Source organism: Mercenaria mercenaria, chromosome 10 (genome assembly GCF_021730395.1).
Source record: "Mercenaria mercenaria strain notata chromosome 10, MADL_Memer_1, whole genome shotgun sequence".
Lineage (NCBI taxonomy): Eukaryota > Metazoa > Mollusca > Bivalvia > Venerida > Veneridae > Mercenaria > Mercenaria mercenaria.
Window position 1 is genome coordinate 58,339,914 of NC_069370.1, and position 27,527 is coordinate 58,367,440.

The window sequence follows — 27,527 nt, forward strand, 5'->3', positions numbered from 1 at the left end:
GGTTTAAATTTTATTTACATTTAGTTTTACCGGGGGAAGCGGGTTTTCAATATTGATTTTTTAGCTCCCCGTCACAAAAGGACAAAGGGGAGCTTTTGTATAGCGGGCGTCCGTCGTCCGTCCTGGTCGGAAACTTTTACTTTGACCATCGTAGGTCACATTTTTATGGGGTTTTTTTTGAAAATTGGGTTGGGGGCTCTTTTATCAATTTTCAATATTTGATTTCTGTTTTTCAGGTTCACTTCTTAGAGCAGGCAGCTAAAAAATGGAAGGCAACAAAACCAGTATACTTGAAAAAGCAAGAAAGAAAAACCAAAAATATAAAAGAAGAAGAACAAAGGAAATTTAAAAAAAAAAAAAACTTTTAAAAAATAAGAATTTAAAGGGTTTTTTTGAAACTAAATTTTTTTTTGAGAACAGCGTGTTTGACTAAGCTCTGTTACTTTAAGAGATAAGAAAAACACATTGGGGTTTTTTTATTGTCAGCCCCGTTTGGGGAAGCGAAGAAGTTTTCCAAATTCTATTCGGTGTATTCTGCTGCGTGCGTGCGTCCGAATTTGTTTGTCCGGGGCCATAATTTTGGGCATGCATGGAGCAATCTTGTTTAAAATGGTATGAAGTTAACCCCAGGGGGAGTGTCATGCGCAAACCCCCCGTTCCTACCAAAGGCAAAATCACACTTTTCAGGGCAAAGGCAAATTCAAAAAAGATGTCCTGACTTTTCTTTCTTCAGCAGAAGGGATTTGATGAACTTGGCACAATTTTTCACCACAGGATAGATGTCTGCGCAAGAACCAGGTCCCAGGGCTAAGGTTTAAGGTCACACTTAGAGGCAAAGGATACAAAATGACAAATTTTTCTGGGGCTTTTTCTTTATGCAGGAGGGGCTTTGATGAACTTTGGGACAAAAGCACCACCAAAGGGGAGAGTGTCTGCGGAAGAAACCGGGCCCTAGGTTTAAGGTCAAGATCACACAGGAGGCAAAAGTCAGATACAAAATTTCTTTGTCTGGGGATTTTTTTTTGATGCAAGAGGGGTTTTTATGTAACTTGGCACAATTGTTCATCTCATCCGGAGTGTCTGCAAAGAACCTAGAATAATTCCCTTTGTTTTTACTATAAATAGCTTTTTATTTGTAACTTTTTTTTTACGGGGCGAGGGAAAAATCAAGACCACTTTCTGATACAACACATGTAAAAATCAAATTTTCGGTGTATTTTTACCCTTTTCTGCGGGGCGGATTTTTTTTGTGGACTTTTGAATTTTTTTAAATTTTTTTTTTTTTTAATTTTAAGTTCCTTTGTTTTTACGTAAATAATTTTATTGTAACGTTTTGCAATCCTTTTTATTTTTCATAAATGTTTGCCCCAGTGAGACCGGGGTGTCATGCCCAAAAACCCCCCTCCTTTTGACAGTGGGAGGTTTGACAATTCCCGGGCATCTAGTTTTTATATTTTCAAAGGGTTTTAAAGAGAAGTTCTGTTTACCCCCCTGAAAAAGCTTTTCTGTCTTTCAGCCCCGCATTTTTTCATAGCTTTTCCCAAAATTTAAAATGATTTAAATATTTTTTGGTACATAGTTTTTCAGGGCAATTTGACTTTGGGGTCAGTAGGTCAAAGGGCAAAAATAACTTGCAAACGCTTTGGCCTGGGATCAAGCTTTTGAACACAGGTGTTACATGTAAAATACGGTTTTGTGAATTTGAGGTCAAAATAAAGGGCAAGGTCACAGGACCTTTAAAGTTGAAACCGTTTTGAATGATAACTTGAGACCTTGGCCAGGATGATAAAATTTGGTACACAGGTGTCACATCATGAAATACAGGTTTATGTTTTAAATTTAGGTCAGTAGGGCAAGGGCACAATAAGGGAAAACAGAGAATTGTTTTTAATTAAACTTGGTGCTTGTCATGGATCAGAAAATTTTTAGGGGGGGTGATTTTTGGGCCAGAGGTGGCCCCCAATGTGTTGAGGTTTAGTAGGTCACAGGTCAAGGTCACACGACCCAGTTTTTTTTAAAAGAAAACACGGAGGGGGACCTGGGGGCTTCCTCCACCATTAAAAAAGGAAAGTCGCCCAAAAACCCATTTTTGGTGTGTGTTATGTTCAACAAAAAAAATAAAAGGTTCTTTTAAAACGGTTTTTGGAAATAACTTTAGGGTGCTTGGGAGAAAACACAAAATTTAGCAAAAAGGGTTGGGGCTTGCCCCGATTACCTGTATTTATTTAGAGTTCCCAAAAGGGCAGGAACCCCCAACATTTAAAAACCTTTTCCCTCAACAACTTGAGAACCTTGGCAGAGGGCAAAGAAACTATAGAATGAATTCGAGGTTTAGGGCATGCTCAAGAAAATGCTGCTTTGAATTTTTCATGTTCTGCGTAAAAGGGCCTATTGTAGGGGGTTTAAATTTTTTTCACCCGTGACACCTAGTGTTTAGCCACCAAGCACAAAGGCCAAGGGGAGCTTTTGTGATCCCCCTGTTTCGTCCCTTTTTCAAAATTTTTACTGTTTACCTCTGAGTCACAATTTTTGACCTAATCTTATAAAAGGGCAAAATTTACCCCCAATAAAAACTTGGACCAAATTTTATGTTGGGGGTTTTCTTTGGGTCAAAAAAAATATCACCAATCAAAACAAAGGAAAAAGCGTTAACCCGTAAAGGTCACATTTTGGGTATTCTCATGAAATGGTCAGAATGTTAACTTGATGACAAAGGTCCATTGAAACTGGGTTTAAAGGGTCAAAAAAATATCAAATCAAAGGAAAAAACTAGTTTTTCACTTAAAGCCAAATTTTTGACCATACTTAAGAAAACTTGGTTTAAATGTTAATCTTAAGATCCATAGATCAGATTCAAACTGGGCAAGTGGGGTCAAAAACTAAGCCCAGGTTTTAAAACAAGGGAAAAGCTTTTTAAAACCCCTAAGTACAATTTTTGGCCCAATCTTAATGAAACTTGGGAAAATGTTCCCTCAATTAAATATTGGAAAGTTTTATATTAGGGCGCTAGGGGAAAAAACTAGGCATCGGGCAAATCAAAGGAAAACTTTTTAACTGTTGGGCCACAAAGACCTTTTCTTAAAAAAACTTTGTCAGAATTTTAACTTTAGATCTATGGCCATTTTAAATCTAGTTCAGGTGGATTAAAAATTAGGGACAGGTCAAATCAAAGGAACACTTGTTTCACTCCAAGGCCACATTTATGATGCATCTTTTATGAAACTTCATCAATTGTTAACGATGATCTTTCAGTCAAGTTTGAAATCTGGGGCAAATTTGGGGTCAAAAACTAGGTCACCAAACAAAACAAAGGAAAAGTAGTTAACTCTTTGAGGCTACATTTTTGACATATTAATTAACTTTGGTTTAAATGTTTATCTTTATGCAAATTTTCGGTGACGATACAGGGCCACATCCCCCTTGTTTATTTTTCTTGTTGAAGAGAAAATTTTTACATTTAGAATACAGATTACAGCAAGTCACATTTTCTTTATTTTGACAATACTTATTTTAAAGCCGACAAAAAAATCAGTACTGTTATTAAAAGTTGTTTTTCCCGTTCAGCTATATTTCAGTATGAATAAAACAAGTTTTTGATCTGTGATCATTTTAAAAAGTGTATAAGATAAAACTTTTTAAAATGTGAACTTTATTTTAATAAAAAATTTAAAAGGTAATGCAATCTTTGTGAGGATATAAAAACAAAAATTGGATTTGTTTTTGGGGGTAATTTCAAATTACAAAAACAAATAGAAAAAACCAAACCCGCCCAAAAAAAGGCGATATGTCTCCCTAGACTGAGCCTTTTAAACCGCCGGGGGGGCAAATAGATTGTTAAAGGTCCATTTCTAAGGAAAGTGATTGGCAATTTTTTTCATACCGTGCATGACTTCTCAAGCACTAAATAACAAGATTTAGGTCAAAATTTCAGAGGTCTTTGGAACTCAAAAAAATGTATGGGGTTTTTGTTAAATTTCAATGAATCACATGACCCCCCAGGTCTTTAACTTTCTTATATTTTATAGAAAATAATTGTACATATCTGCATTTATTTCGAATTTCTCATACCCAAATTTCATTTTTTCCCAAAAAAATAAATAGTTTCGTGCTTTTTAAAAAAAATTAAAATGTTCACTTCCTTAGTATTGGGCCTTTTAATTGTCGTCGTTAAGTTTGTTAACAGTGAGTTGCAATTAGTAAAATTTTTACCTTAAAAACTGTCAGGGGCTTCTCAACAATTTTGGGGGGCCCGTTTTAAACACCCTAGTAGAAGTTTTTTTTTTTAAATTTTAAAAGGGAAAAATTGAAGTCTGGTCTTCCCCATGAGGCGTGCCCTTTTTTTAAAATTAGGGACGTGATTTAGGGAATATTACTCATCAGAGTGGTTTTGTTGTTGGTCAGTAGATTTATGGCTATGGTCACAGCAGCTTTGATTTGGAAAGCAATTTCAGATATTTAACGCAAGAACACTAATAAATGGTTGTTGAACTTCATAAAACGATTGTCTATGGTCAGTAGATGACCCCAATTTTATATGGTTTTAGTAGGCTAAGGATAAAGGTCGCAGTGGGCCCAGGACTGAAATTGTTTCAAATTAGTAGTACTTGGATTTTCAGCTCTCAAACAGGGTGATTGCCTGTGATCAGCTGATGTCCCTAATGTTTTGGAGATTAGTAGGTCAGTTCAAGTCACTGCCCTTGAGAACGAAAAAGTTTTCAGATCAATAACTGGAGACGACTTTGGGCCTACAACATTCAAACTTCATACAATGATTTGTATGGTCATTAAATGACCATTTTTTGATTAAGGGGTTAATATTCCAAAGGTCAAGGTCATAGTGGCATCGAGACTGAAAATAGTTCCCAGTCAATAACTGAACAATGTTTGGGCTTGTGGCTGTCAAACTTTGTATGATTATTGCCTGAGGCCAGTAGTTGACCCCATTTGTTATGAGGTCATGAGATCAAAGGTCAAGTTAATGGTGACCTTTAAAGTGAATATGGCTGTAGTACACTTTGACCTGCAACGGTCAGACCACATAGTATTATTGCTTGTGGCCATGATATGACCCATGTTGTTTTTGTGGTCAGTAGGTAAACAGTCAAGATTACGGCTTTAAACTGTATATTACATATCCACACACCTTTGACTGGCCATCATTGAGACAGATATGTTTTTCAAAAAGCTCTTGTACTTTTATACAGTAAGGTGTTAACTTCAATGAAAACTTAAATTCCGTTAGGAAAGTTAACCTTTACACTGCTATGTTTCTAAAATGGACTGGCCCATCTTTCAATTTGTACCACTTTTTATCAAAGGGGTGTTCACTGAAAATTTACTGACTGAATAGCGAACAGTACAGACCATGATCACGGATGTGCAGGCTGATCATGGTCTGCACTGGTCGCAAAGGCAGAATCACATGCCGCCAGCAGGCTAAAGGTTAAGTAAAACTTATGTATAAAATGATTGGTGTTAAAATTCTTTGAGAATAAATTGACCTTTCAAGTTTAAAACATTATTGTTAACGTTTGAACTTTATTGTTACATAAAATATCACATTTGTTAAGTTCACATAAACATTTATGGATATTTCTAGTTTTAAATACTTTTAAAAGTTTGAATAATTTTGTTCCGTTTAGCATTTCATTTCAAAACTTTGGATATTTTGCATTTATCATTATGCTGATAAAGAAGATATTATGATGACGTTTAAAGTCATTTACAGTTTGTTGTGACATATAATGTATAATAGCAAAAGGTAGCTCTCTGCTCTGACGTTCTGTTACATTTGTACTATGAATTTCACAAACTGAATATCTAAAAAGAGTTGTGATGATTTATTTTATTAGTACATTGTTTTCACTAATACATTTATGGTTCAAGCCTTATTAAATCAAAGTACTGATAGTACAGTACTGATGCAAGGTGATTTATGTTAGTACGTGTATGAAAATAATCCATTCCAAAAATGGCACAAGCCCTAACAGCACTTTGATAGTTAGAAACCCAACATATATAGGATTTGATTCGGCTAGCCATACTACAATTTGATGAAATATACAGTTATGCATTCAAACCCCCTGTAAAGTAAAAAGATGTTAAGTAAAGGCATGCAGCCAATAGTTATTCGTAGTAAATTACTGCGCAATTGGTATAGCCTGGAACCCCATTGTATCGATCTAGTTAATGTTTCAAGTTAAGTGCAATAAAGAATATACAACTTACTGGTATATTTCATCAATATGCAATCATTTAATCCCTCTCCTCAAGGGAAATGTCATTTTATGTGGCAAAAAACGTCAACTACAAGCAGCCATGTTGAAACTGGGTAAAGAATAGGTCACGCCATTATATCGTACTATTATGAGAATCACTCATTTTTTTCAAATTATGGAAAGCCTGTTCAGCGTTCCATAGTTGAAAAGAAATTAACAGGAAGTGGTCATGTGACTTTTTGTTTTGCAGACGAACATACTGATCATTAAGACGCAATGGCAAACAAAATGTCATATCAGTGTATCATGCATAAGATTTTGTTAAAAACTGTTGTAAAACTTTCAATTATGGTACTAACCACTGGTCTGAACATGTTTTTGCTGAAAAACTTTGCTGAACAGAAACTGAAAGTAACCGGTGACACTGTTGTGAAGGTAAACAATCAGTAGAGGGCACTCATAAACAATATCACGAGATTTGTACATAGGTAAGTTTGTGGTCCACGGCTGCCTCAAAGGTGGTGATAGAGTAGGCCAAATTTTCCGGTCTGTAACTATAATGACGTCAGTGGTAAATTATTCGGCATTGAACTACATTGTACAGCGGATAGATACAATTGTGAGACAGTCTATTTCTGATTAGATTTTGCGTGGTTACATAGAGAAGGTGATTTTAATAAATCACCTTCCAAACATGACTTTATTAAATGTAAAGTTCTTAAGTGTTTTACACCTGATGTCAAATGACATGCTAGATGATATCAAGTCTTGATTGATGTCCTGTAACATTTTACTTTCACATAATGATAATTTTACATTATTCTTTTATGGTCTGAATAAGTTTCCATGTAATTCTGACTTTTGTTTACACTAAATGTCATGTAATTCTGACTTTTGTTTACACTAAATGTCATGTAATAGGAGCAGACAGCTGATTATTCAAATTATCTTGTGTGTTGTAGTTATATAGGCTATAATAATTATTTACTGTCCATAGTTGATTGTTATAAACAAACTTGTTTTTCTGTGGGAGATGTGCTTTTCTGCATAAATTACCATTTTATTTAATTTCCAGCACTGGTATATCTGTTAGACTGAACCACCTAGAACACTACACATAACTCTACTTACATTAGGCACTGTAGGCCTGGGTCTGCATGTTATTTATTTGAATGGTGTTTTCAAAACATCACATTGATCTTTGAAAAATGCTCTTGCATTCAAGAAAAAAAACAACACTTTTCAAGGGAAGCATGCCCATAGACCCCCTAGTTGGTTAGACCTGCATATTTATTCTGGTGTAGCTTCCTGCCCTCTGGTATACCTAAACTATGCATTGAGCCTTTTGCTAATTACCATGCAGCTTTAAATGCTTGTCATATTTGAGACAAAAAACAGTTAATACATATTAATTACTAGCAGGCACATGGATCTACAGCAGTAAAACTTTGAAGGAAGATCTCCTGTAGTCTTTGGATGACCTTATTGTTTTTGAAATAATTAGGTCAAGGGTCAAGGTCATAGCATACTTAACACTTATCTTGCTAAATTTCTATAATGAACTTGTCTGTCAGCACCATTAATTGTTAAAAGGGGTGCTTTCTAAAAAGATACTGAGTAAATGGCAAACAGTGCAGATCTTGATCAGACTGCATGGATGTGCAAGCTGATCATGATCTGCACTGGTCGCAAAGGCAGAATCAATCATGTCCAGCATGATAACGGTTAAGACTGAAACTAAGATACCCAGTTTCTTCAGGCAGGTTCTCATAGGGTGGGTGGGGAGTGCATATGTGTTTAACAAACTGCTTTTGTTAACTTTGCTGTTTAATTTATTCTATAAAGTAAGATACTTTTCATTGGAGATATTCAAATTACTTAAAAAAAGACAAATTTAGTATGTATTCTGTAGAAATGTGTATATATTTCAAGGGAGAAAAATCATGTTTTTCATCTCAAAATAGTATTGAAACTCTTTCATTTTCAGTGGCAAAACAGAGAATGTCAGTATAGGTGACCAGTCCGAATTAAAAGACATTAAATCTGCAATAAGCAAAGACTATGGTGTTATACAAGAAGTGGTTATTGACGATGGTGGCGATAAATACACACGAGACATGTACGATGATGAGTATGATGATACATATGATGTTAATGCTGTTGGTGCTGATGACGCTGATTCAGCAGATGAACTTACAACTGTGAGGTAAGTGCAGAAAGTTATTCTATAAGTTGTAACTCATTTAGATATGTTTGTATCCACAAATAAGACAATGAGGGACATTAGTCTGGTACAGCAGTATAAATAAGTTGGTTTATTTGGCATAGCAGTTTGTGGGTTTTTTTTTTTTTAATGAATAGTATAAATCTTGGATTACATGTTATCCTACTACCTGAAGGTGAAGAATGATAGAATACAATTAAACTGAATTTCTAAGATGGCAAGTACTATGGATAGCATATTGGATTTGTGTGATATTCATAAGTTACATCCCTTGCCTGCCATTTTTCCATGTAAAGGTTACATTATAATAAGTCAGTTTTGTCTTCATTTCATGTAAATAAGTCAATCTTACACTTCTTTTCAGTACTTTAGAGCATTTCTGTGATACGAAAACCGTGTATAGCCAGTTGTTATAACACATCTTCTTACCAAAAATAAGTTATGTTACACACAACAAAAATAATCTGTTTTGAAATACAACAGCTGCTGAAAGTGCTCCTAATGAAATTCTCTTAACCTTATTAGTAGGTGCTTTTAGAGCACAGAGCAAACTAAAACATTCTTGGTTCATTGTTTGTCTGCAGTTTCTTTAAAAGAGGTTAATTATGCACTGCATGACATGGTACAGTAAATATTGGTGTGCCTGCAGTCTGTGATGCAGTTGCATGGACAGAGAAATAGGGGACCTGTGAGGAAAGCACTGTAAAAGTTTAGTCATACCAGAAAAGGCAGCTGTAAAAGAATCGGGCACCAATGACTTTTCTATATATTTTACAGACCTACATCATGTTACAATGGTTTTAGTTATTATTTATTATTGTGTTTACTCACAAGTCACATATAAGATGGATTGCCTATAAGACAGGGTAACCTACTTATTTTAGTAAAAGAAAAAAACTTGTTTCCTCAATGCATGCTGGTTTAATCAAATAAGTGAGGCATAAGTTTGAAGTCATTGTACAGTTATAGTGCATAATTACACAAAAATGTAAATTTATTACTAGACAGAAAGAAAAATAGTTGTAAATGTATGAATATAGTATATTATAATGCAAAACTCTAAATTTATTATGAAAGTAAAAGAATTATATGTATTGTTAATACAACACCTGGTTTATGTCCTTTTATGTAATTATTTTTATCTGTAATTTAGATCAGAATATGTTATGATTCATTTTTTGACAGTTTGGCACTTATTCAGGAAAAAACAGCTTGTTTCATTTAAAAAACAAACCACTTAGTTATTTTTGTCAAACTCACTAATTATCTGGCATAGTTAGTTGGAAGTTTTTGTGACTTGATGAGAAAAATATGCAGCCAGATCTGGACTTGAACCTAAGAGTCCTCAGAATACATTTCCTTTGTGCTATTGACTAAGAAACTGTCCACCTTTTTTTCCCCAACCGGTGTCTATAACCATAACAGACTTCCCTAAGGAACTTGATATCTGTAATGTTTGAGGACTAAAAATTAATTACAGGTGCTGTACGACTTTATGTTATCAAAATCCCATGTTTGCACTAAATATCACATCTAGAGAAAAATAATATGTAACCAGGTTGGAACTCAAACCTGTGGCCTCTTTATACTGATCCGCAGACCTACCAGCTGGTCTACTAGGCTACTAGCCGGCACCAGGAGTATCCCAGAAAGCCATGTAAAAGCCAAACCGACCTCATACCGGCACCAGAGAGTATATAAGCAGAATGCAGCTTCACACCACATAATGCAAACCAAACTTGCCTACTCATTACGGTCAGGTCCTCAGAAGAAGTTCACAACTGCTGAACGAAACCGGTCAGGGAAGATATCTAACCAACTAGGGAGCATGTCCTCCATGGCTCACACCCAGCCACATCATACTAGAAGCAACCCCACTTGGGCCATGGAGACCTGCTCTGCAGCAACTCCAACTATGAATCCCACCTCTGGGAGTAAATCCAGCATCGGCAACTATCTATGCAACCTTACACTTGCCTCTAGCTCCACCAGCATAATAATTACTGTGGGCACTAACAATATAGTGCCGCAGAACAGAGAGCGAAAGTGAAACAACTCCAAAGATGAGGATAACCTTAGACATATCCAATATATGTATGCCTCTTTAAAAAGAAGCAACATAGATCCTAAGTTTATATGTAAAGTCTTAAGGCATTAAAGACTACACACTAAACGTGCAGCAATAGTACGATATCAAACCAAAATCATTGAGATCATGCATTGTGACCCAGAGACAGCAAATAACACAAAAATATAAGATTTAGCAGGTAATACTCTTGGATCCACGAGCTTCGTACTTTCAACCCAGTAGGGATCAAAATTTCTGGATAGAATGGGAATACGCAGCCATTTCATTGGTCTACTAGGCTTGTTTCATATTTTTAAGCAGGTCTTCTAAAAAACTGGTTATTAGATTGGCGAATGTCATTGGGCGGGAGGATGGTGGTGTCAACTTTTTGTTTCAGCTTAATAAATTAAATTAGAAGTGACTGATTCAAATGAAAGTTGGTATATAGGTAGCTAGCTAGAGACAGTGTTTTGGAGAGCATAGGAGATCACTTGGGTCAAGGTCAAGGTTACTGTTACTTAAAATAGAAAAAAACATTTTCCACTGAATAACTTTAGTTTGCAATGATGTATTGAAATTAAACTTGGCCTATAGGTAGCTTATAGAAAAACCAAGGTTGGGATTGTATATGGGGTCAGTGGGGTCAAGTTCAAGGTCAGCATAACTTAATTAATCTTCATATTTAGAAAATTCCACCATGGCATAGTGGTTTAGAGCAATGCGCCAAAGCTAGTTTATGTGATGTGGAATGGAAAGGTAGCAGTCCAAACCCAACTGAGAACCAAATTTTTATGATAAAAAGATCTTTTTAATGCCGTTGGGTCAAGGTCACAGTTACTAAAATTAGATTTTTTTTCTCAATTTGATCATCAAAAAGGTGGTTTCCGGTTTATAGTTTTAGTTTGGACTTACTTACTGTCACCACACTTGGTGTGCAGCATACTTATCTGAAGACTTAGCATTTGATGATATTTGGGGTTACTGTTACTAAAAATTGAAAAATGGCTTCCACTCAATATCTTTAGTTTGGGTACACCTGTTGTCAGCAAACTTAGTGTGTAGATAGCTTTTATCAAAGAGTCATAAATAACATAAATTATGGCAATGACACGTCTACATTTCTTATATCTGTACTTCTGAATGGCATGATTGGATGCAGTCAGATATGTATAATAGAACATGTCCTCTTTCAAACAGAACCTGTTGGCGTGATGTAAAGTTTGAAAACCTGGTTTTCGTGGAATTTCCATGTTTCTTTTCTTCCAGTATTGTGAATGAAGTCTGAAGCTGTGCTATTTTCACAAATGATTACCATAATGATGTATAGGTGTTTGTGAAGAAATGGATTTTAAGCTCAACTACTCAAAGAATTAGGAGGGCTAATATCCTGTCTGCCATGGGGTTGTAGTTGCTTTCAGGTTAAACTTTAATGGCAAGCTTATCAAAGTCATTATATCTTCTGAACTACTGCCCCTTATTGTCATCAAATCTCATTTATGGGTTAGTCTTTGTAAAGTTCAAATATCTTCTAGTTAAAGGTAAAATAATTTTATTTTAAAAACAGATATTATAAACAGCTTTCCAAATAGATTTTATGCTTACTTACATGGTTAGAAAAGTGCTGTTTTTAATATTGTACAGTAACTGTTATAGTTACCGTAGATCATTCAAGGGAGGTAATAAAAAAAACAGTAGCTTTGATAAATCATTCTAGTATATTCAGCAATATTTAAACCTTTGACAAATGTTAAATAAAGTAATTATCAGAAATAGGATTAAACAAGAAATTAATGTATTTTATTTGGCAGCCACATTTTAAACATAGGCATTATCAGCCTTTAAAAGCTAGGTACCCCTCACATAAGGCAGACATTAATTTATTTAGGGTTAGATATCTTAAAGGTCAAGGCTACTTAGGTCAGATTTTGTTATGCTGTTGGTTTAATTTTATGACTCATTGTATCTTCCTGAGAAGTGTGTGATTAGGTCACAACCAGTTAAATAGTTTTCCCTATATATTCTATATAAAACTGACATTTTTTAAAGAGCTACCAAACATAGCTAGACCCATTTCAGGGAACAAATCCTTACCTCATTTTAAAGAGATGATAAAACTGATATAAAATGAAGAGAAAAGTAGGGGTCATGTATCTTCTAAGAGAGATTTCTCTGGTCACATTTGCTTACTGTAAACTGACATCAAAATCACACTGCTGTGACCTGGCAGTACTACTCATACTACAACTGAGAATCACTTCACCAAATACAACCTGATCTCCTATCTTTCCTACCAAAATGTCACAAATACATCCACAATGAAATTTAAACAGAAACTTGCTTTAATTTAGACCTCTGTTGCCATGCAAAGTGAAAAATTAGTGTTCAAATACCTGACAGCCATTAGCGACTAGACCAGATGGCTCCCACGCTGGTTCCTTTAGTTTAGTTAGGCCATTATGTCTTAGTATTTTTAGCTCAGGTAAGCTGAGCTATTGTGATCACCCTGTTCTGCTTTTTAGCTCACCTGTCACAAAGTGACAAGGTGAGCTTTTGTGGTCGCGCGGTGTCCGTCGTCCGTCCGTCCGTGCGTCCGTGCGTGCGTGCGTGCGTCCGTAAACTTTTGCTTGTGACCACTCTAGAGGTCACATTTTTCATGGGATCTTTATGAAAGTTGGTCAGAATGTTCATCTTGATGATATCTAGGTCAAGTTCGAAACTGGGTCACGTGCTGTCAAAAACTAGGTCAGTAGGTCTAAAAATAGAAAAACCTTGTGACCTCTCTAGAGGCCATATATTTCACAAGATCTTCATGAAAATTGGTTAGAATGTTCACCTTGATGATATCTAGGTCAAGCTCGAAACTGGGTCACGTGCCGTCAAAAACTAGGTCAGTAGGTCTAAAAATAGAAAAACCTTGTGACCTCTCTAGAGGCCATATATTTCACAAGATCTTCATGAAAATTGGTCAGAATGTTCACCTTGATGATATCTAGGTCAAGTTCGAAACTGGGTCACGTGCCCTCAAAAACTAGGTCAGTAAGTCTAAAAATAGAAAAACATTGTGACCTCTCTAGAGGCCATATATTTCACAAGATCGTCATGAAAATTGGTCAGAAAGTTCACCTTGATGATATCTAGGTCAAGTTCGAAACTGGGTCACGTGTTGTCAAAAACTAGGTCAGTAGGTCAAATAATAGAAAAACCTTGTGACCTCTCTAAAGGCCATATTTTTCATGGGATCTGTATGAAAGTTGGTCTGAATGTTCATCTTGATGAAATCTAGGTCAAGTTCGAAACTGGGTCACGTGCAGTCAAAAACTAGGTCAGTAGGTCTAAAAATAGAAAAACCCTGTGACATCACTAGAGGCCATATATTTCATGAGATCTTCATGAAAATTGGTCAGAATGTTCATCTTGATGATATCTAGGTCAAGTTCGAAAGTGGGTCACGTGCCTACAAAAACTGGGTCAGTAGGTCAAATAATAGAAAAACCTTGTGACCTCTCTAGAGGCCATATTTTTCATGGGATCTGTATGAAAGTTGGTCTGAATGTTCATCTTGATGATATCTAGGTCAAGTTCATAAGTGGGTCACTTGCCTTCAAAAACTAGGTCAGTTGGTCAAATAATAGAAAAACCTTGTGACCTCTCTAAAGACCATATTTTGATGGGATCTGTATGAAAATTGGTTTGAATGTTCATTTTGATGATATCTAGGTCAGGTTCGAAACAGGGTCATGTGCGGTCAAAAACTAGGTCAGTAGGTCTAAAAATAGAAAAACCTTGTGACCTCTCTAGAGGCCATACTTTTGAATGGATCTCCATAAAAATTGGTCAGAATGTTCACCTTGGTGATATCTAGGTCAAGTTTGAAACTGGGTCATGGGGCCTTCAAAAACTAGGTCAGTAGGTCAAATAATTAAAAACCTTGTGACCTCTCTAGAGGCCATACTTTTCATGGGATCTGTATGAAAGTTGGTCTGAATGTTCATCTTGATGATATCTAGATTAAATTTGAAACTGGGTCAACTGCGGTCAAAAACTAGGTCAGTAGGTCTAAAATTATTAAATCTTTTGACCTCTCTAGAGGCCATATTTTTCAATGGCTCTTCATGAAAATTGATCTGAATGTTCACCTTGATGATATCTAGGTCAGTTTCGAAACTGGGTCACGTGCGGTCAAAAACTAGGCCAGTAGGTATAAAAATAGAAAAACCTTGTGACCTCCTAGAGGCCATATTTTTCATGAGATCTTCATGAAAATTAGTGAGAAAGTTCACCTTGATGATATCTAGGTAAAGTTCAAAGAGGGTCACGTACCTTCGAAAAATTTGGTCAATAGGTCAAATAATAGAAAAACCTTGTGACCTCTCTAGAGACCATATTTTTCAATGGATCTTCATGAAAATTGGTCAGAATTTTTATCTTGATAATATCTAGGTCAAGTTCAAAACTGGGTCACATGAGCTCAAAAACTAGGTCACTATGTCAAATAATAGAAAAAACGACGTCATACTCAAAACTGGGTCATGTGGGAAGAGGTGAGCGATTCAGGACCATCATGGTCCTCTTGTCTTTAAATAACATCTGCTCCAAAACCACTGTACGGATTTTGATGAAACTTAGCCTGGATGTTCCTTGGGTGGTTCTCTACCAAAGTTTTTCAAATGCTTCTGCTTGGTTAAGTATAGGGGTAGCCAGAGCTAAAAATAGAAAAATCTTCAAACGACATCTTCTCTTACATCACTGGTCAGATTTAGAAATAAATTCTCTCAAATAGTCCTTATGTAACCTTCTACCAAGAGTATTCAGATTATTTCAATTTGTCAAAAAACATGGCCACCTCTATGTATATAGTGAAAAATTCTTGTATGAAACTACTGACCTGATTTTAAAATAATTTCACACACTCTTAACCAAGATTGTTCAAATCATTTTGATTTGTCATAAAACTTGGTGGCCAAGGGGAGTTATCGCTTTTTCCCTATATTTGTATGTATTGAAAACTAAAAAAAATGTTCTTGTCAGAAACAGAAGCCCAATTTTAAAACAATTTTACACAGATGTTTCTTGGATATTTGGTGTGTGATATCAGGGTTTGACTGTCTATGGTAGTTGTTCAAATTATTGCCCTAGGTTCAAAAATGGTGTGATATGTATATAATATAGGCTAATATAAAAGAAACTTTGAATATCTTCTTCCCTGAATCCATAATAGCTAGAGCCTTGATATTTATATAAACCTTACTCTGTACTTGTACCATTACATTATACAAACACACTTGAAAACTGTAAGAACTACAGCTTTTAAACTTTGCATACTTGTTTATCATCATTAGATGACTATGTAGGCCAAGAACCGTAACAGTTACTCTGATAGGAATTTTGTCAGAATTATGGCCCTTTTTGTACTTAGAAAATTTGAGTTTCTTGGTTAAAATTTTTGTTTAGGTCCACCTTTTGTCAAAAACTATAAGAGCTACAGCTTTAAAAATTTGCACACTGGTTTATCATCATTAGATGACTATGTGGACCAAGAAGCATAACTCTGATTTGCATTTTGTCAGAATTATGGCCCCTTTTGTACTTAGAAAATTTGAGTTTCTTGGCTAAAATGTTTGTTTAGGTCCACCTTTTCTCAAAAGCTATAAGAGCTACAGCTTTGAAACTTTGCACACTTGTTTATCATCGTTAGGTGACTATGTAGGCCAAGATTTATAACTCTGATATGCATTTTGTCAGAATTATGGCCCCTTTTGTACTTAGAAAATTTGAGTTTCTTGGTTATTTTTAGCTCACCTGTCACAAAGTGACAAGGTGAGCTTTTGTGATCGCGCGGTGTCCGTCGTCCGTCGTCCGTCCGTGCGTGCGTGCGTGCGTCCGTCCGTCCGTAAACTTTTGCTCGTGACCACTCCAGAGGTCACATTTTTCATTGGATCTTTATGAAATTTGGTCAGAATGTTCATCTTGATGATATCTAGGTCAAGTTCGAAACTGGGTCATGTGCCTTCAAAAACTAGGTCAGTAGGTCTAAAAATAGAAAAACCTTGTGACCTCTCTAGAGGCCATATATTTCACAAGATCTTCATGAAAATTGGTCAGAATGTTCACCTTGATGATATCTAGATCAAGTTCGAAACTGGGTTACGTGCCATCAAAAACTAGGTCAGTAGGGCTAAAAATAGAAAAACCTTGTGACCTCTCTAGAGGCCATATATTTCACAAGATCTTCATAAAAATTGGTCAGAACGTTCACCTTGATGATATCTAGGTCAAGTTCGAAACTGGGTCACGTGCCATCAAAAACTAGGTCAGTAGGTCAAATAATAGAAAAACCTTGTGACCTCTCTAAAGGCCATATTTTTCATGGGATCTGTATGAAAGTTAGTCAGAATGTTCATCTTGATGATATCTAGGTCAACTTTGAAACTTGGTCACGTGCGGTCAAAAACTAGGTCAGTAGGTCTAAAAATAGAAAAACCTTGTGACCTCTCTAGAGGCCATATATTTCACAAGATCTTCATGAAAATTAGTCAGAACGTTCATCTTGATGATATCTAGGTCAAGTTCGAAACTGGGTCACATGCCATCAAAAACTAGGTCAGTAGGTAAATAATAGAAAAACCTTGTGACCTCACTAAAGGCCAAATTTTTCATGTGATCTGTATGAAAGTTGGTCTGAATGTTCATCTTGATGATATCTAGGTCAGGTTCAAAACTGGGTCACGTGCGGTCAAAAACTAGGTCAGTAGGTCTAAAAATAGAAAAACCTTGTGATTTCTCTAGAGGCCATATATTTCAAGAGATCTTCATGAAAATTGGTCAGAATGTTCACCTTGATAATATCTAGGTCAAGTTCGAAAGTGGGTCACGTGTCTTCAAAAACTAGGTCAGTAGGTCAAATAATAGAAAAACCTTGTGACCTCTCTAGAGGCCATATTTTTCATGGGATCTGTATGAAAGTTGGTCTGAATGTTCATCTTGATGATATCTAGGTCAAGTTCGAAAGTGGATCACGTTCCCTCAAAAACTAGGTCAGTAGGTCAAATAATAGAAAAACCTTGTGACCTCTCTAAAGGCCATATTTTTCATGGGATCTGTATGAAAATTGGTCTGAATGTTCATCTTGATGATATCTAGGTCAAGTTCTAAACAGGGTCATGTGCGGACAAAAACTAGGTCAGCAGGTCTAAAAATAGAAAAACCTTGTGACCTCTCTAGAGGCCATACTTGTGAATGGATTTCCATTAAAATTGGTCAGAATGTTCATCTTGATGATATCTAGGTCAAGTTTGAAACTGGGTCACGTGCCTTAAAAAACTAGGTCAGTAGGTCAAATAATAGAAAAACCTTGTGACCTCTCTAGAGGCCATACTTTTCATGGGATCTGTATGAAAGTTGGTCTGAATGTTCATCTTGATGATATCTAGGTCAAGTTTGAAACTGGGTCAACTGCGGTCAAAAACCAGGTCAGTAGGTCTAAAATTATTAAAATCTTTTGACCTCTCTAGAGGCCATATTTTTCAATGGATCTTCATGAAAATTGATCTGAATGTTCACCTTGATGATATCTAGGTCAGTTTTGAAACTGGGTCACGTGCGGTCAAAAACTAGGCCAGTAGGTATAAAAATAGAAAAACCTTGTGACCTCTCTAGAGGCCATATTTTTCATGAGATTTTCATGAAAATAAGTGAGAATGTTCATCTTGATGATATCTAGGTCAAGTTCAAAACAGGGTCACGTACCTTCGAAAACTAGGTCAATAGGTCAAATAATAGAAAAACCTTGTGACCTCTTTAGTGACCATATTTTTCAATGGATTTTTATGAAAATTGGTCAGAATTTTTATCTTGATAATATCTAGGTCAAGTTCAAAACTGGGTCACATGAGCTCAAAAACTAGGTCACTATGTCAAATAATGATGTCATACTCAAAACTGGGTCATGTGGGAAGAGGTGAGCGGTTCAGGACCATCATGGTCCTCTTGTTTTTGTTTAGGTCCACCTTTTCTCAAAAACTATAAGAGCTAAAGCTTTGAAACTTTGCACACTTGTTTTTGATCATTAGGTTACTATGTAGGCCAATATCCATAACTGTAAACTGTATTTTGTCAGAATTATGGCCCTTTTTGTACTAAGAAATTCTGAACTGTAACTCTTTCCTTACATACTGTCCAGCACTTGCAGATGAGCAATGGCACCTGTTGGCGGTGCTCTTGTTTATTGATTTGTATGATCTATATTTAGCTGTCATTTTATAATACCAAAGAGTGTATGTTGTTACTCTATGTATTCCTATATTTTTAGACCTTTTATAATATCTGTGTGCATTGTTACTCTGTGTATTCCTATAGTTTTAAAATTCTTTAAAATTATTACATAGTGTGTGTTGTTTCTCTATTTGTATTCTTATGTTTTCTAGAATTTTCACAGGAGAGTGTTTACTCTGTATGTATTCTGAAATTTTCCAGACCTTATTTAATATCAGAGAGTGTGTATTGTTACTATATGTATGTTTTTTGTTTCAGACCATTTACAACACCAAGAGTGCTGGGTGGTCAGACCAAGGCAGACAGGAAAGATCATTCAGAATCAGAGGTAAGCTTTTATAATTTTAGGCATTCTTTTTATAACTAGATAAACCTGTCAAACTTTTTACACAGTGCTCATTGTCCTGCATCATTAACATTTTTTAATCCCCCGCCACAAGTGGTGGGGGGTTATAGGAATGGTCTCTGTCCCTTCTTCATTCCGTCTGTCCGTAACACTTTTGTGTCCGCTCCATATCTCCTAAAAACCTTGAAGGATTTCATGAAACTTGGGTCAAATGATCACCAAGACGATGTGCAGAACCCATGAGTCAGCCTTGTTGGCTCAAGGTCAAGGTCACAACTTGGGGTCAAAGGTTTGAGCCTTCCATTTTGTGTCACTCTGTATCTCCTAAACCCCTTGAAGGATTTTCTTAAAACTAGGGTCAAATGATCACCTCATCAAGAACTCATGAGTCAGCCATGTCAACTCAAGGTCAAGGTCACAACTGAAGGTCAAAGGTTTGAGCTCTGTATCTCCTAAACCCTTTGAAAGATTTTCATGAAACTTGGATCAAATGATCACCTCATCAAGACGATGTGCAGAATTCATGAGTCAGCCATGTCAGTTCAAGGTCAAGGTCACAGCTAAAGGTCAAAGGTTTACCCTTTCTCTATCCATAGCAGTGACGGGGATTTAGCTGTCTTTCAGACTGCCTTGTTTTACCTACTCATAAACTCCATTAAGTTGCAGTAGAACCTGAAACATCAATATTTTTCCATATTGACGTTCTGATTTCATATTGGGTGCATGACATCTTAATTTGATGTCATTTGTTACATCAGTTTCATGCATGTTGTTGCGTTTAAAAGTTCTTTAATGACACTGTTTTCAGTTTCAATCAGGCTAAAGAACAAATTTATATCAATTGTATAATTATTATAAGTGTAGTATATGTATGTAATAAAAAGACGATTAGATTTGCATTGAGAAATATGCACTTGTTCTTTCATGGAATGATATTGCGCTCCTAAAGTTACACAGTATTTCTGCTGCAGAATTTGTGCATATTTCTCGATACAAGTCTTATAAGCTATAATTACTTTTATGACTCTAGATACTGTATAAAAATTCCTACCCAATATTAATGAAACTTGGTCAGAATGTTTTCCTTAATAAAATCTTGTATAGGTTTGAAACTAGGTCACCATCTCAAAACATGGAAAGAAAAGTTGATAACACTGTAGTTACCTTATTGTCTTCATGTCATTGATCTATATAAACTATAGTCAGATTGCTTATCTTAAAGTCCAGTCCACTTGGAAACTTGAACATTTTGGTTCAGAAACTAGGTCTCTAGATACAATTATAGAAAAAAAAACTTTGCTTACACTCAAGAAGTACTATAATTTTCTCTTTGGTCTTTATGGATCCTGGTAAGAATGTTTGTCTTTGTGGAATCTAGGACAGCTTTGAAACTATTTCATCTTGGGTAAAAAAATAGGTGTTAAGGTCAAATCATAGAAAACCCCTGTTAACACTTCAGAGGCCATATTCACTTCCTGATCTATTTAAACTTGGTCAGATTTATAATTATTTGTCTTTATGAAATTAAGGTCATGTTAGGAAATAGGTCATACAAGGTCATAAACTAAGTCTGTAGTTGAAATCACAAACAGGCAATACTTGCTACCTGATACATGTGAGAATTTAAAATGGGTCATCTGTGTTCAAAAACTCAAGAATGGACACAGTGGTCCAGTGGTAACACTGTCTGACTACGAAATCAAGGGTCATGAGTTTGAGCCCCTGCTCCTCCAACTGAAAATTACTAACATTGGGATAAGAGTCCAGTGTATGGGTGCTTTACACATGGCATGCTAAAGAACCAGGGAAGCTTCTGGAAAAGGAGCGTCTTCTGTATCTTGCACTATCCTCCCACTAAGATTGTTAACTGTCTTCTGGAGGAGTTGCCCATATGAGTTACTGGTGGCGACTATAAATAAGCTTAAAAACAAACAATCAAAAACTACGACACAAGGCCAGATCATAGATAAGCCTTGTTAACATTCAAGAGACAATATTTTCTATGTGATCTATATGAAACTTGGTCAGAATGTTTGTTTTTATGATGAGTTCAAGGTAGGTCAAATAAAGAAAAATGCTGGTAACCTGCTAGAGGCCTAACCTATATGAAACATGGTCAGAATGTTTATCTTTCTGAGGTAACGTTTAATCTCACACTGAGTTGTCTTGTGTCAAAAAGAAGGTCACAAGGTCAATTCAGAGAAAAGCTTTTTAACTCTATAAAGGTCACAGTTTCTGCCTGATGTTCATGAAACTTTACCAGAATGTATGTCTTTTAAAAATGAAATGTAATTCATGTTCTAAATTTGTTTTAAACTTTGTCAGTACTATGTCTCCCCCATAGGTGGGAGAGACAAATTGTTCTTCTGTTCTTCCAAGAAACTTAAAAGACAGAGAGGCCATCTAACTGTAAAGAGAACAAAAGAGAACAATAGCTTCAATCCATTAACAATATATTATAGGGCCAGGACCCCCTATACAACAAAAGAAAATAACAAAAGAAATGGCCCCTCCTTCATTTCGGTGGCACGTCCGTCTGCATTAAGCTTGTCCGGCTTTCACAGGTCAAACTGCTGGCCGGATTTCGACGAAACTTCACAGGAGAGATCGGTACCAAGCCTAGTTCTGCATATCGCCGACACTTTCAGCTTCGCTGCACAAAATGGCCGCAAGAGCTAAAAATAGAAAATTCTTGTCTGGCTTTCACAGGTCAAACTGCTGGTCGGAGTTCGACGAAACTTCACAGGAGTGATCAGTACCAAGCCTAGTTGTACATATCACCGACACGTTCCAATGGCCACCAGAGCTAAAGATAGAAAAATCTTGTCCGGCTTTCACAGGTCAAACTGCTGGCTGGGTTTCGACAAAATTTCACAGGAGTGATCAGTACCAAGCCTAGTTGTGCATAGCACTGGCATGTTCCACTTCGCTGCACAGAATGCCCACCAGAGCTAAAAATAGAAAAATCTTGTCCGGCTTTCACAGGTCAAACTGCTGGACAGATTTCGACAAAACTTCACAGGAGTGATCAGTACTAAGCCTAGTTTTGCTGACACGTTCCGCTTCGCTGCACAAAATGGCCGCCAGAGCTAAAGGTATACATAGGGGGGAGACATACGTTTTTGTGACAAAAACGCCTTCTAGTTGTTGTCTTTCTGTAAGTTAGAAAAGATTGGAAGCATCAGGCAAGCAGTACAGGGCATTTATGGCCCTGTTGTTTTTTTATGCTCACTGTGAGTTATTGTGATTGCTCGATGTCCGTCATCCGTCGTCTGTTCACACATAGCTTGTGTATGAAATAGAGGCTGCATTTTTACTTGATCTTCATGAAATTTTATCAGAATGATTGCCTTTATGAAATCTAGGTCAAGTTCGAATATTGGTTAACTGGGGTCAAAAACTAGGTCACCTGGTTGAATCAAAGAAAAACCTTGTGTATGAAATAGAGGCTGCATTTTTTACTTGATCTTCATAAAATTTTATCAGAATGTTTGTCTTGCTGAAATCTAGGTCAGTTTTTAATATGGGTCATCTGTGGTCAAAAACTAGGTCACCTGATCAAATCAAAGTAAAACATTGTGTATGCAATAGGCACTGCATTTTACACTGGATCTTCATGAAATTTGATCAGAATGTTTGTCTTGTTGAAATCTAGGTCAGGTTTTAATATGGTTCATCTGTGGCCAAAACCTAGGTCACCTGGTCAAATCAAAGAAAAACTCTGTGTGTGCAATAGGGGCTGCATTTTTCACTGAACATTCGTGAATTTTGATCAGAATGTTCTTCTTGATGAAATCTAGGTCAAGTTTGAATATGGGTCATCTGAGGTCTAAAACTAGGTCATTCGGTCAAATCAAAGAAAACCTTGGTGTGTGCAATCTGGGCTGCATTTTTCACTGGATATTCATGAAATTTAATCAGGTTAATTGCCACGATGAAGTCTAGGTGAAGTCGATTATTGGTCAGCTGGGGTAAAAAACTAGGTCACTAGGTCAAATCAAAGAAAAAACCTTGTGTATGCAATTTACACCAGATATTCATGAAATTTGATCATATTGTTTGATTTGATGAAATCTAGGTTAAGTTTGAATATAGGTCATCTTGGTTCAAAAACTAAGTTACCTGTTCAAATCAAAGAAAAACCTTGTGCATGCAATAGGGGCTGCATTCAGGTTTCTATAGTATTAATCTGGTGTCAAAAACAAGGTCACCATTTCAGTTCAAAGAAAAACTTTGTGTATGCAATAGGGTCTGCATTTTTCACTGGATATTCATGAAATTTGATCAGAATGGTTGTCTTGATGAAGTCTAGGTCAGATTCAAATATGGGTCATCTGGGGTAAAAAACTAGGTCACCCAGTCAAATCGAAGAAAAACCTTGTACATGCAATAGGGGCTGTATGAAATTTTGATTGTTTGCCTTGATGAAAGTAGGTCAAGTTTAGTTATGGGTCATCTTGGGTAAAACCTTATTTATGCTATAGGGACTGCATTAAACATGGGATATTCATGAAATTTAATCAGATTGTTTGTCTTTCTCAAAATGTTGGTCATCTGGGGTCCTTCTGTATGGAAAATTAGAGGCTACATTTTTCACTGGATTTTCATGGAATTTGATTAAGATAATTGCCACAATGAAATCTAGGTCAAGTTCGAATTTGGGTCATCTGGGGTCAAAATCTTGGTCACCTGATCAAATATAAGAAATGCCTTGTGTATGAAAAATAAGGGCTCTATGAGTAGATGAACCCTATCACTTTAAGGGTCTAAAGGGCAAGGTCACTGGGGCCTGAAAATTCAAAATGGTTTCTGCACTATAAGAACCCTTTCGCCTACAAACTTCAAACTCACTTTCAGCAAGGTTATTCCAGATGTTCATCAGTTGAGCAACCTAGGACCATTTGGTCCTCTTGTTTGTAGTTTGATGTCAAATGTATGATGCAACATAGTGAAATAGCAAAAAAGAAATCAGTCATATTAACACTTTAATGCAGCGTGATGATTTTGTAAATTAATTATTAAATGTTTTGTAGCTCTTAAGCCTTTCTAAACACAAGGAAGTATGTTAACTTTGTGTCTTGTGTAACCAGAGACATAGCCTTTGTTCTAGGCATCCAGCAATTAGTTAACATAATAATGATAATAAGATAATAATATTTCTATAGACTATTTTATTATTTAGATTCAATATTGATGTTCTTAAAATGAAAATTTATGTTATTTATTATGATACATTGACACACCCTTTATGCTATAACTTGAAATATTTCTATATGTTAACAAATGCAAAAGTATGTCAGTAACATATTATTTAAACCAATTTAAATTTTGAATTAATACTGATTTCAAAGATGAATTGTTATAGTACTTAGAAATTATGATGTTGGTTATGGGACCTAAATGGCTTTAAACAATTTAAATTTTGAATTAATTTTTGATTTCGAGATTAATTACATTTCTAATCAGTTTTAGTTGACAAGTATGAAGTAGATTTATTTCCTTAAAATGAAAATTGATGTTAGTTATGACACTTCAATAGTTTTAATCAGTTTGATTTTTGAATACATCTTTAATTAGACTTTCATACTATACATAAATACCATAAATTGACACAGATTGTGCGAAATGCACTGGATGTGAATCATAATGAATGTAATAACAACATTAGTCAAAAGATAATAATAAATTCATGTAAATGATTTAAAATGCAGAATGTAAAGCATTTATATGAATGACTTCTAGCTTTTAAATTGCAATTTAAAAGGTGGCAACAAAATGCCAACCAAAAGCTTTTATAGTCATTTTTAAAAGCATTCTGACCATGATGATCAATTTTAGATATTGTTAATTTAAAAGTGAATTACAAAATACAATGAAACATCACTCACCCAAACAGTGAATATTGGAGCATTCAGGTTAACTCAAGCAAGTTATATGGTCCCTAGCTTTTTTCTTATACTTTCTAATATGTTTTAATAACTTGACACCCTGGATAATTGGAGAATTTTGCTCAACACCTTACCTCTTTCAAAAATACATATTGAAATTAGAAAACTGTTGTGAAAATCGTATTTGGACCAGTGAGTTTTTAAAGAGGGTTTATAACACTTATAGATCTAATACAATTTTTGGTGGATTATTGAGATTTCACATTATATTTTTCAGCAGTAGAGAGGAGCAGACAGGCAAAATTTGGTTCAAGCTGTTGAAATGAGATCACATTGAAACAATTTTTTTTTTTTTGCATGTAAGATGATTACAATAAAACTCCAGATTTTACTATGGTACTTATGGAAAGATTCTTCTTTGTGTTCCATTCGTGAAATATATTTCAGTCTGTATATTTTTACAGGAGTCGGATGAAGATGCCAATGCAGCAAACCGTGACAACTTCATTGAAGACCCCGCAGTGATCAGACAAAGGGCTGAAGAAAGGGCCAGATGGAAGGCAGGGCGAGCTAAGCCAAGTCAGGCCCCAAAGACTCATGATGTTAAAGGCGGGCCAAAAGGTCAAGGTCAAAGTGCAGAGGTATTGCGCAATAGACGCTGGAAAACACAGCATAAAGGAGATCACAGAAGAGCGGCCGCTGATAAAAAAAGAAAAGTTTGATGTTATCACATTTTACATGAAACAAAAAGGAACAATAACTTTATCAGATATTTGTGAATTGAAATATGTTCAAAAGAACCATGATTATCAAACATAACCTGTTATTGAATATGAAGAGTAATTAGGTGTCACAACTTCCCAGTTTGTTGAATTACAGTGAAGTCAATGTCTTTAACCCCGTGTTAACAGCAAATCATTTCCAAAACATTCAAGAGTGAGTAAATAACAGTCATTCTTTGCAGTTAAGGTTTATTAAATATCCACTTTTGCTTAAAATTTTAATATCGGTAGCTTTCGAAACAGGAACAGGTTGCTTTTAAAAATTAATCATGAAGTCAAAAACTTTAAATAAAATTGTTTTGCTACAAAAATAACATGTTAAACATCCTTTATTTTGAATGTCACTTTATAAATGAGGAAATGGTACATTAGCAGTTGGGATTTTTAGTACATTTATAATTTGTAAATGGTATTTACTGGTAGTTAACAAAGCCTGTATTATTGAGATAAGATTTATTTATTTCTCATCTTTGTTTAGAGCCGTAAATTGTGTACCAGTCCTGGTGTAATTGCTCTACATCTACGTCTAATTGATTGTTGTACTAGAATTATTTAAAATTTTAATTGACACTTTGTCAGTTTTCAGAAAACAGTGCACAGGCAACTGTGCTACAATTGATTTCCACCAAATGTTAATAAATGTGTATAATATGCAAACTAATGTCGTTTTTATAGCTGAGCTGTCAACCTATTCCTGCATTCATAAGTGTTTACCAATTAAAAAAAATGTTTCCTGTTTTTCTTGAGTCATCAAAGTTTTATTTTCCGTCCAGTTTTTTTCTCAACATTTTCTTCATGAGAAATGTTTTTACCTTCTCCATTTTGCTACTTTGTTCGACCTAAAAATTCCTAAGAATTCAAATTTTAGTTGATGTCGGATCCATCTTTAAGAAAGGCAGATGCCATTTTCTAGCAGGACATTAGAGGCTAGTAGTACCATTCTTGGGCATTCCTGAATATGTGGTTTAATAGAGAATGTGCATGTCATCCAGATCTCAGACAAATTTATTGATTGAAAAAAAAAAAGCTCAGATTACATCAATTTATGTCCCTTGAATTAGCCAAACATTTAATTTTTTTTTTTAACACCTTAAAAGACCAAACAGCAATCGTACAATTATGATGAAATTTCTTAAAATGAATATGGCTGTAAAATCTTGTAAAAGTTTGGTCATTGTGTAGATTGCTCATGAATTAACCCATTTTGCTCTATTTCACCTTTTAAACATTAATTAGAGGCCATATCTCTTTAGAAATCATCATGAAACTTCCAGAGAAGGTTTAAGCCTGAAAGACATCACATAATTATGTTCTATAATTAGCAAGACTCTATAGAGATATGGTCCTTAAATAGTCAAAATTGCAATACTTTGCCTTGTTGACAATCTGACTAAAGTACATCTCCTGTTACGTTACGCATAGGATCTGACAACGAGCTATTGATGGCCTCGTTCTGACAACCCTTCCGCTAGCCAATCAAAAGCTACCTTACAGCATTCTGTAAGCTTTATAAAGTCTTGGGGTTTGATATCAACAATTTTTAAGTCGAAAGATTTCAGATAGCCGGTTAGCTCAGTCGGTAGGGCACTTGCTCTGTAAACGAGAGGTCCCAGGTTCGAGCCCTGGGTTAACTACAAATTTTTCTTTCTCTTTGACATTCGAACAAGTTGTCTGATTGGTTCAAACAAAAATAGATTTGCGAAAATAAAAATAGCAATATTGGAAATCCA

The 27,527-nt window shown here is 35.5% G+C and overlaps 1 protein-coding gene across 1 annotated transcript in view; it reads left to right on the plus strand.

Annotated features, from left to right (window-relative positions):
* Positions 1-26,454, plus strand: part of LOC123560695 (activating signal cointegrator 1 complex subunit 2-like) — a 59,455-nt gene extending 33,001 nt beyond the window's left edge. Inside the window, 3 exon segments of the mRNA XM_053516934.1 lie at positions 8,206-8,424; positions 19,040-19,109; positions 25,480-26,454. Coding sequence (XP_053372909.1) covers positions 8,206-8,424; positions 19,040-19,109; positions 25,480-25,737 — 547 coding nt within the window. The 3' untranslated portion in view covers positions 25,738-26,454.
* Positions 26,455-27,527: the final 1,073 nt, after the last annotated feature.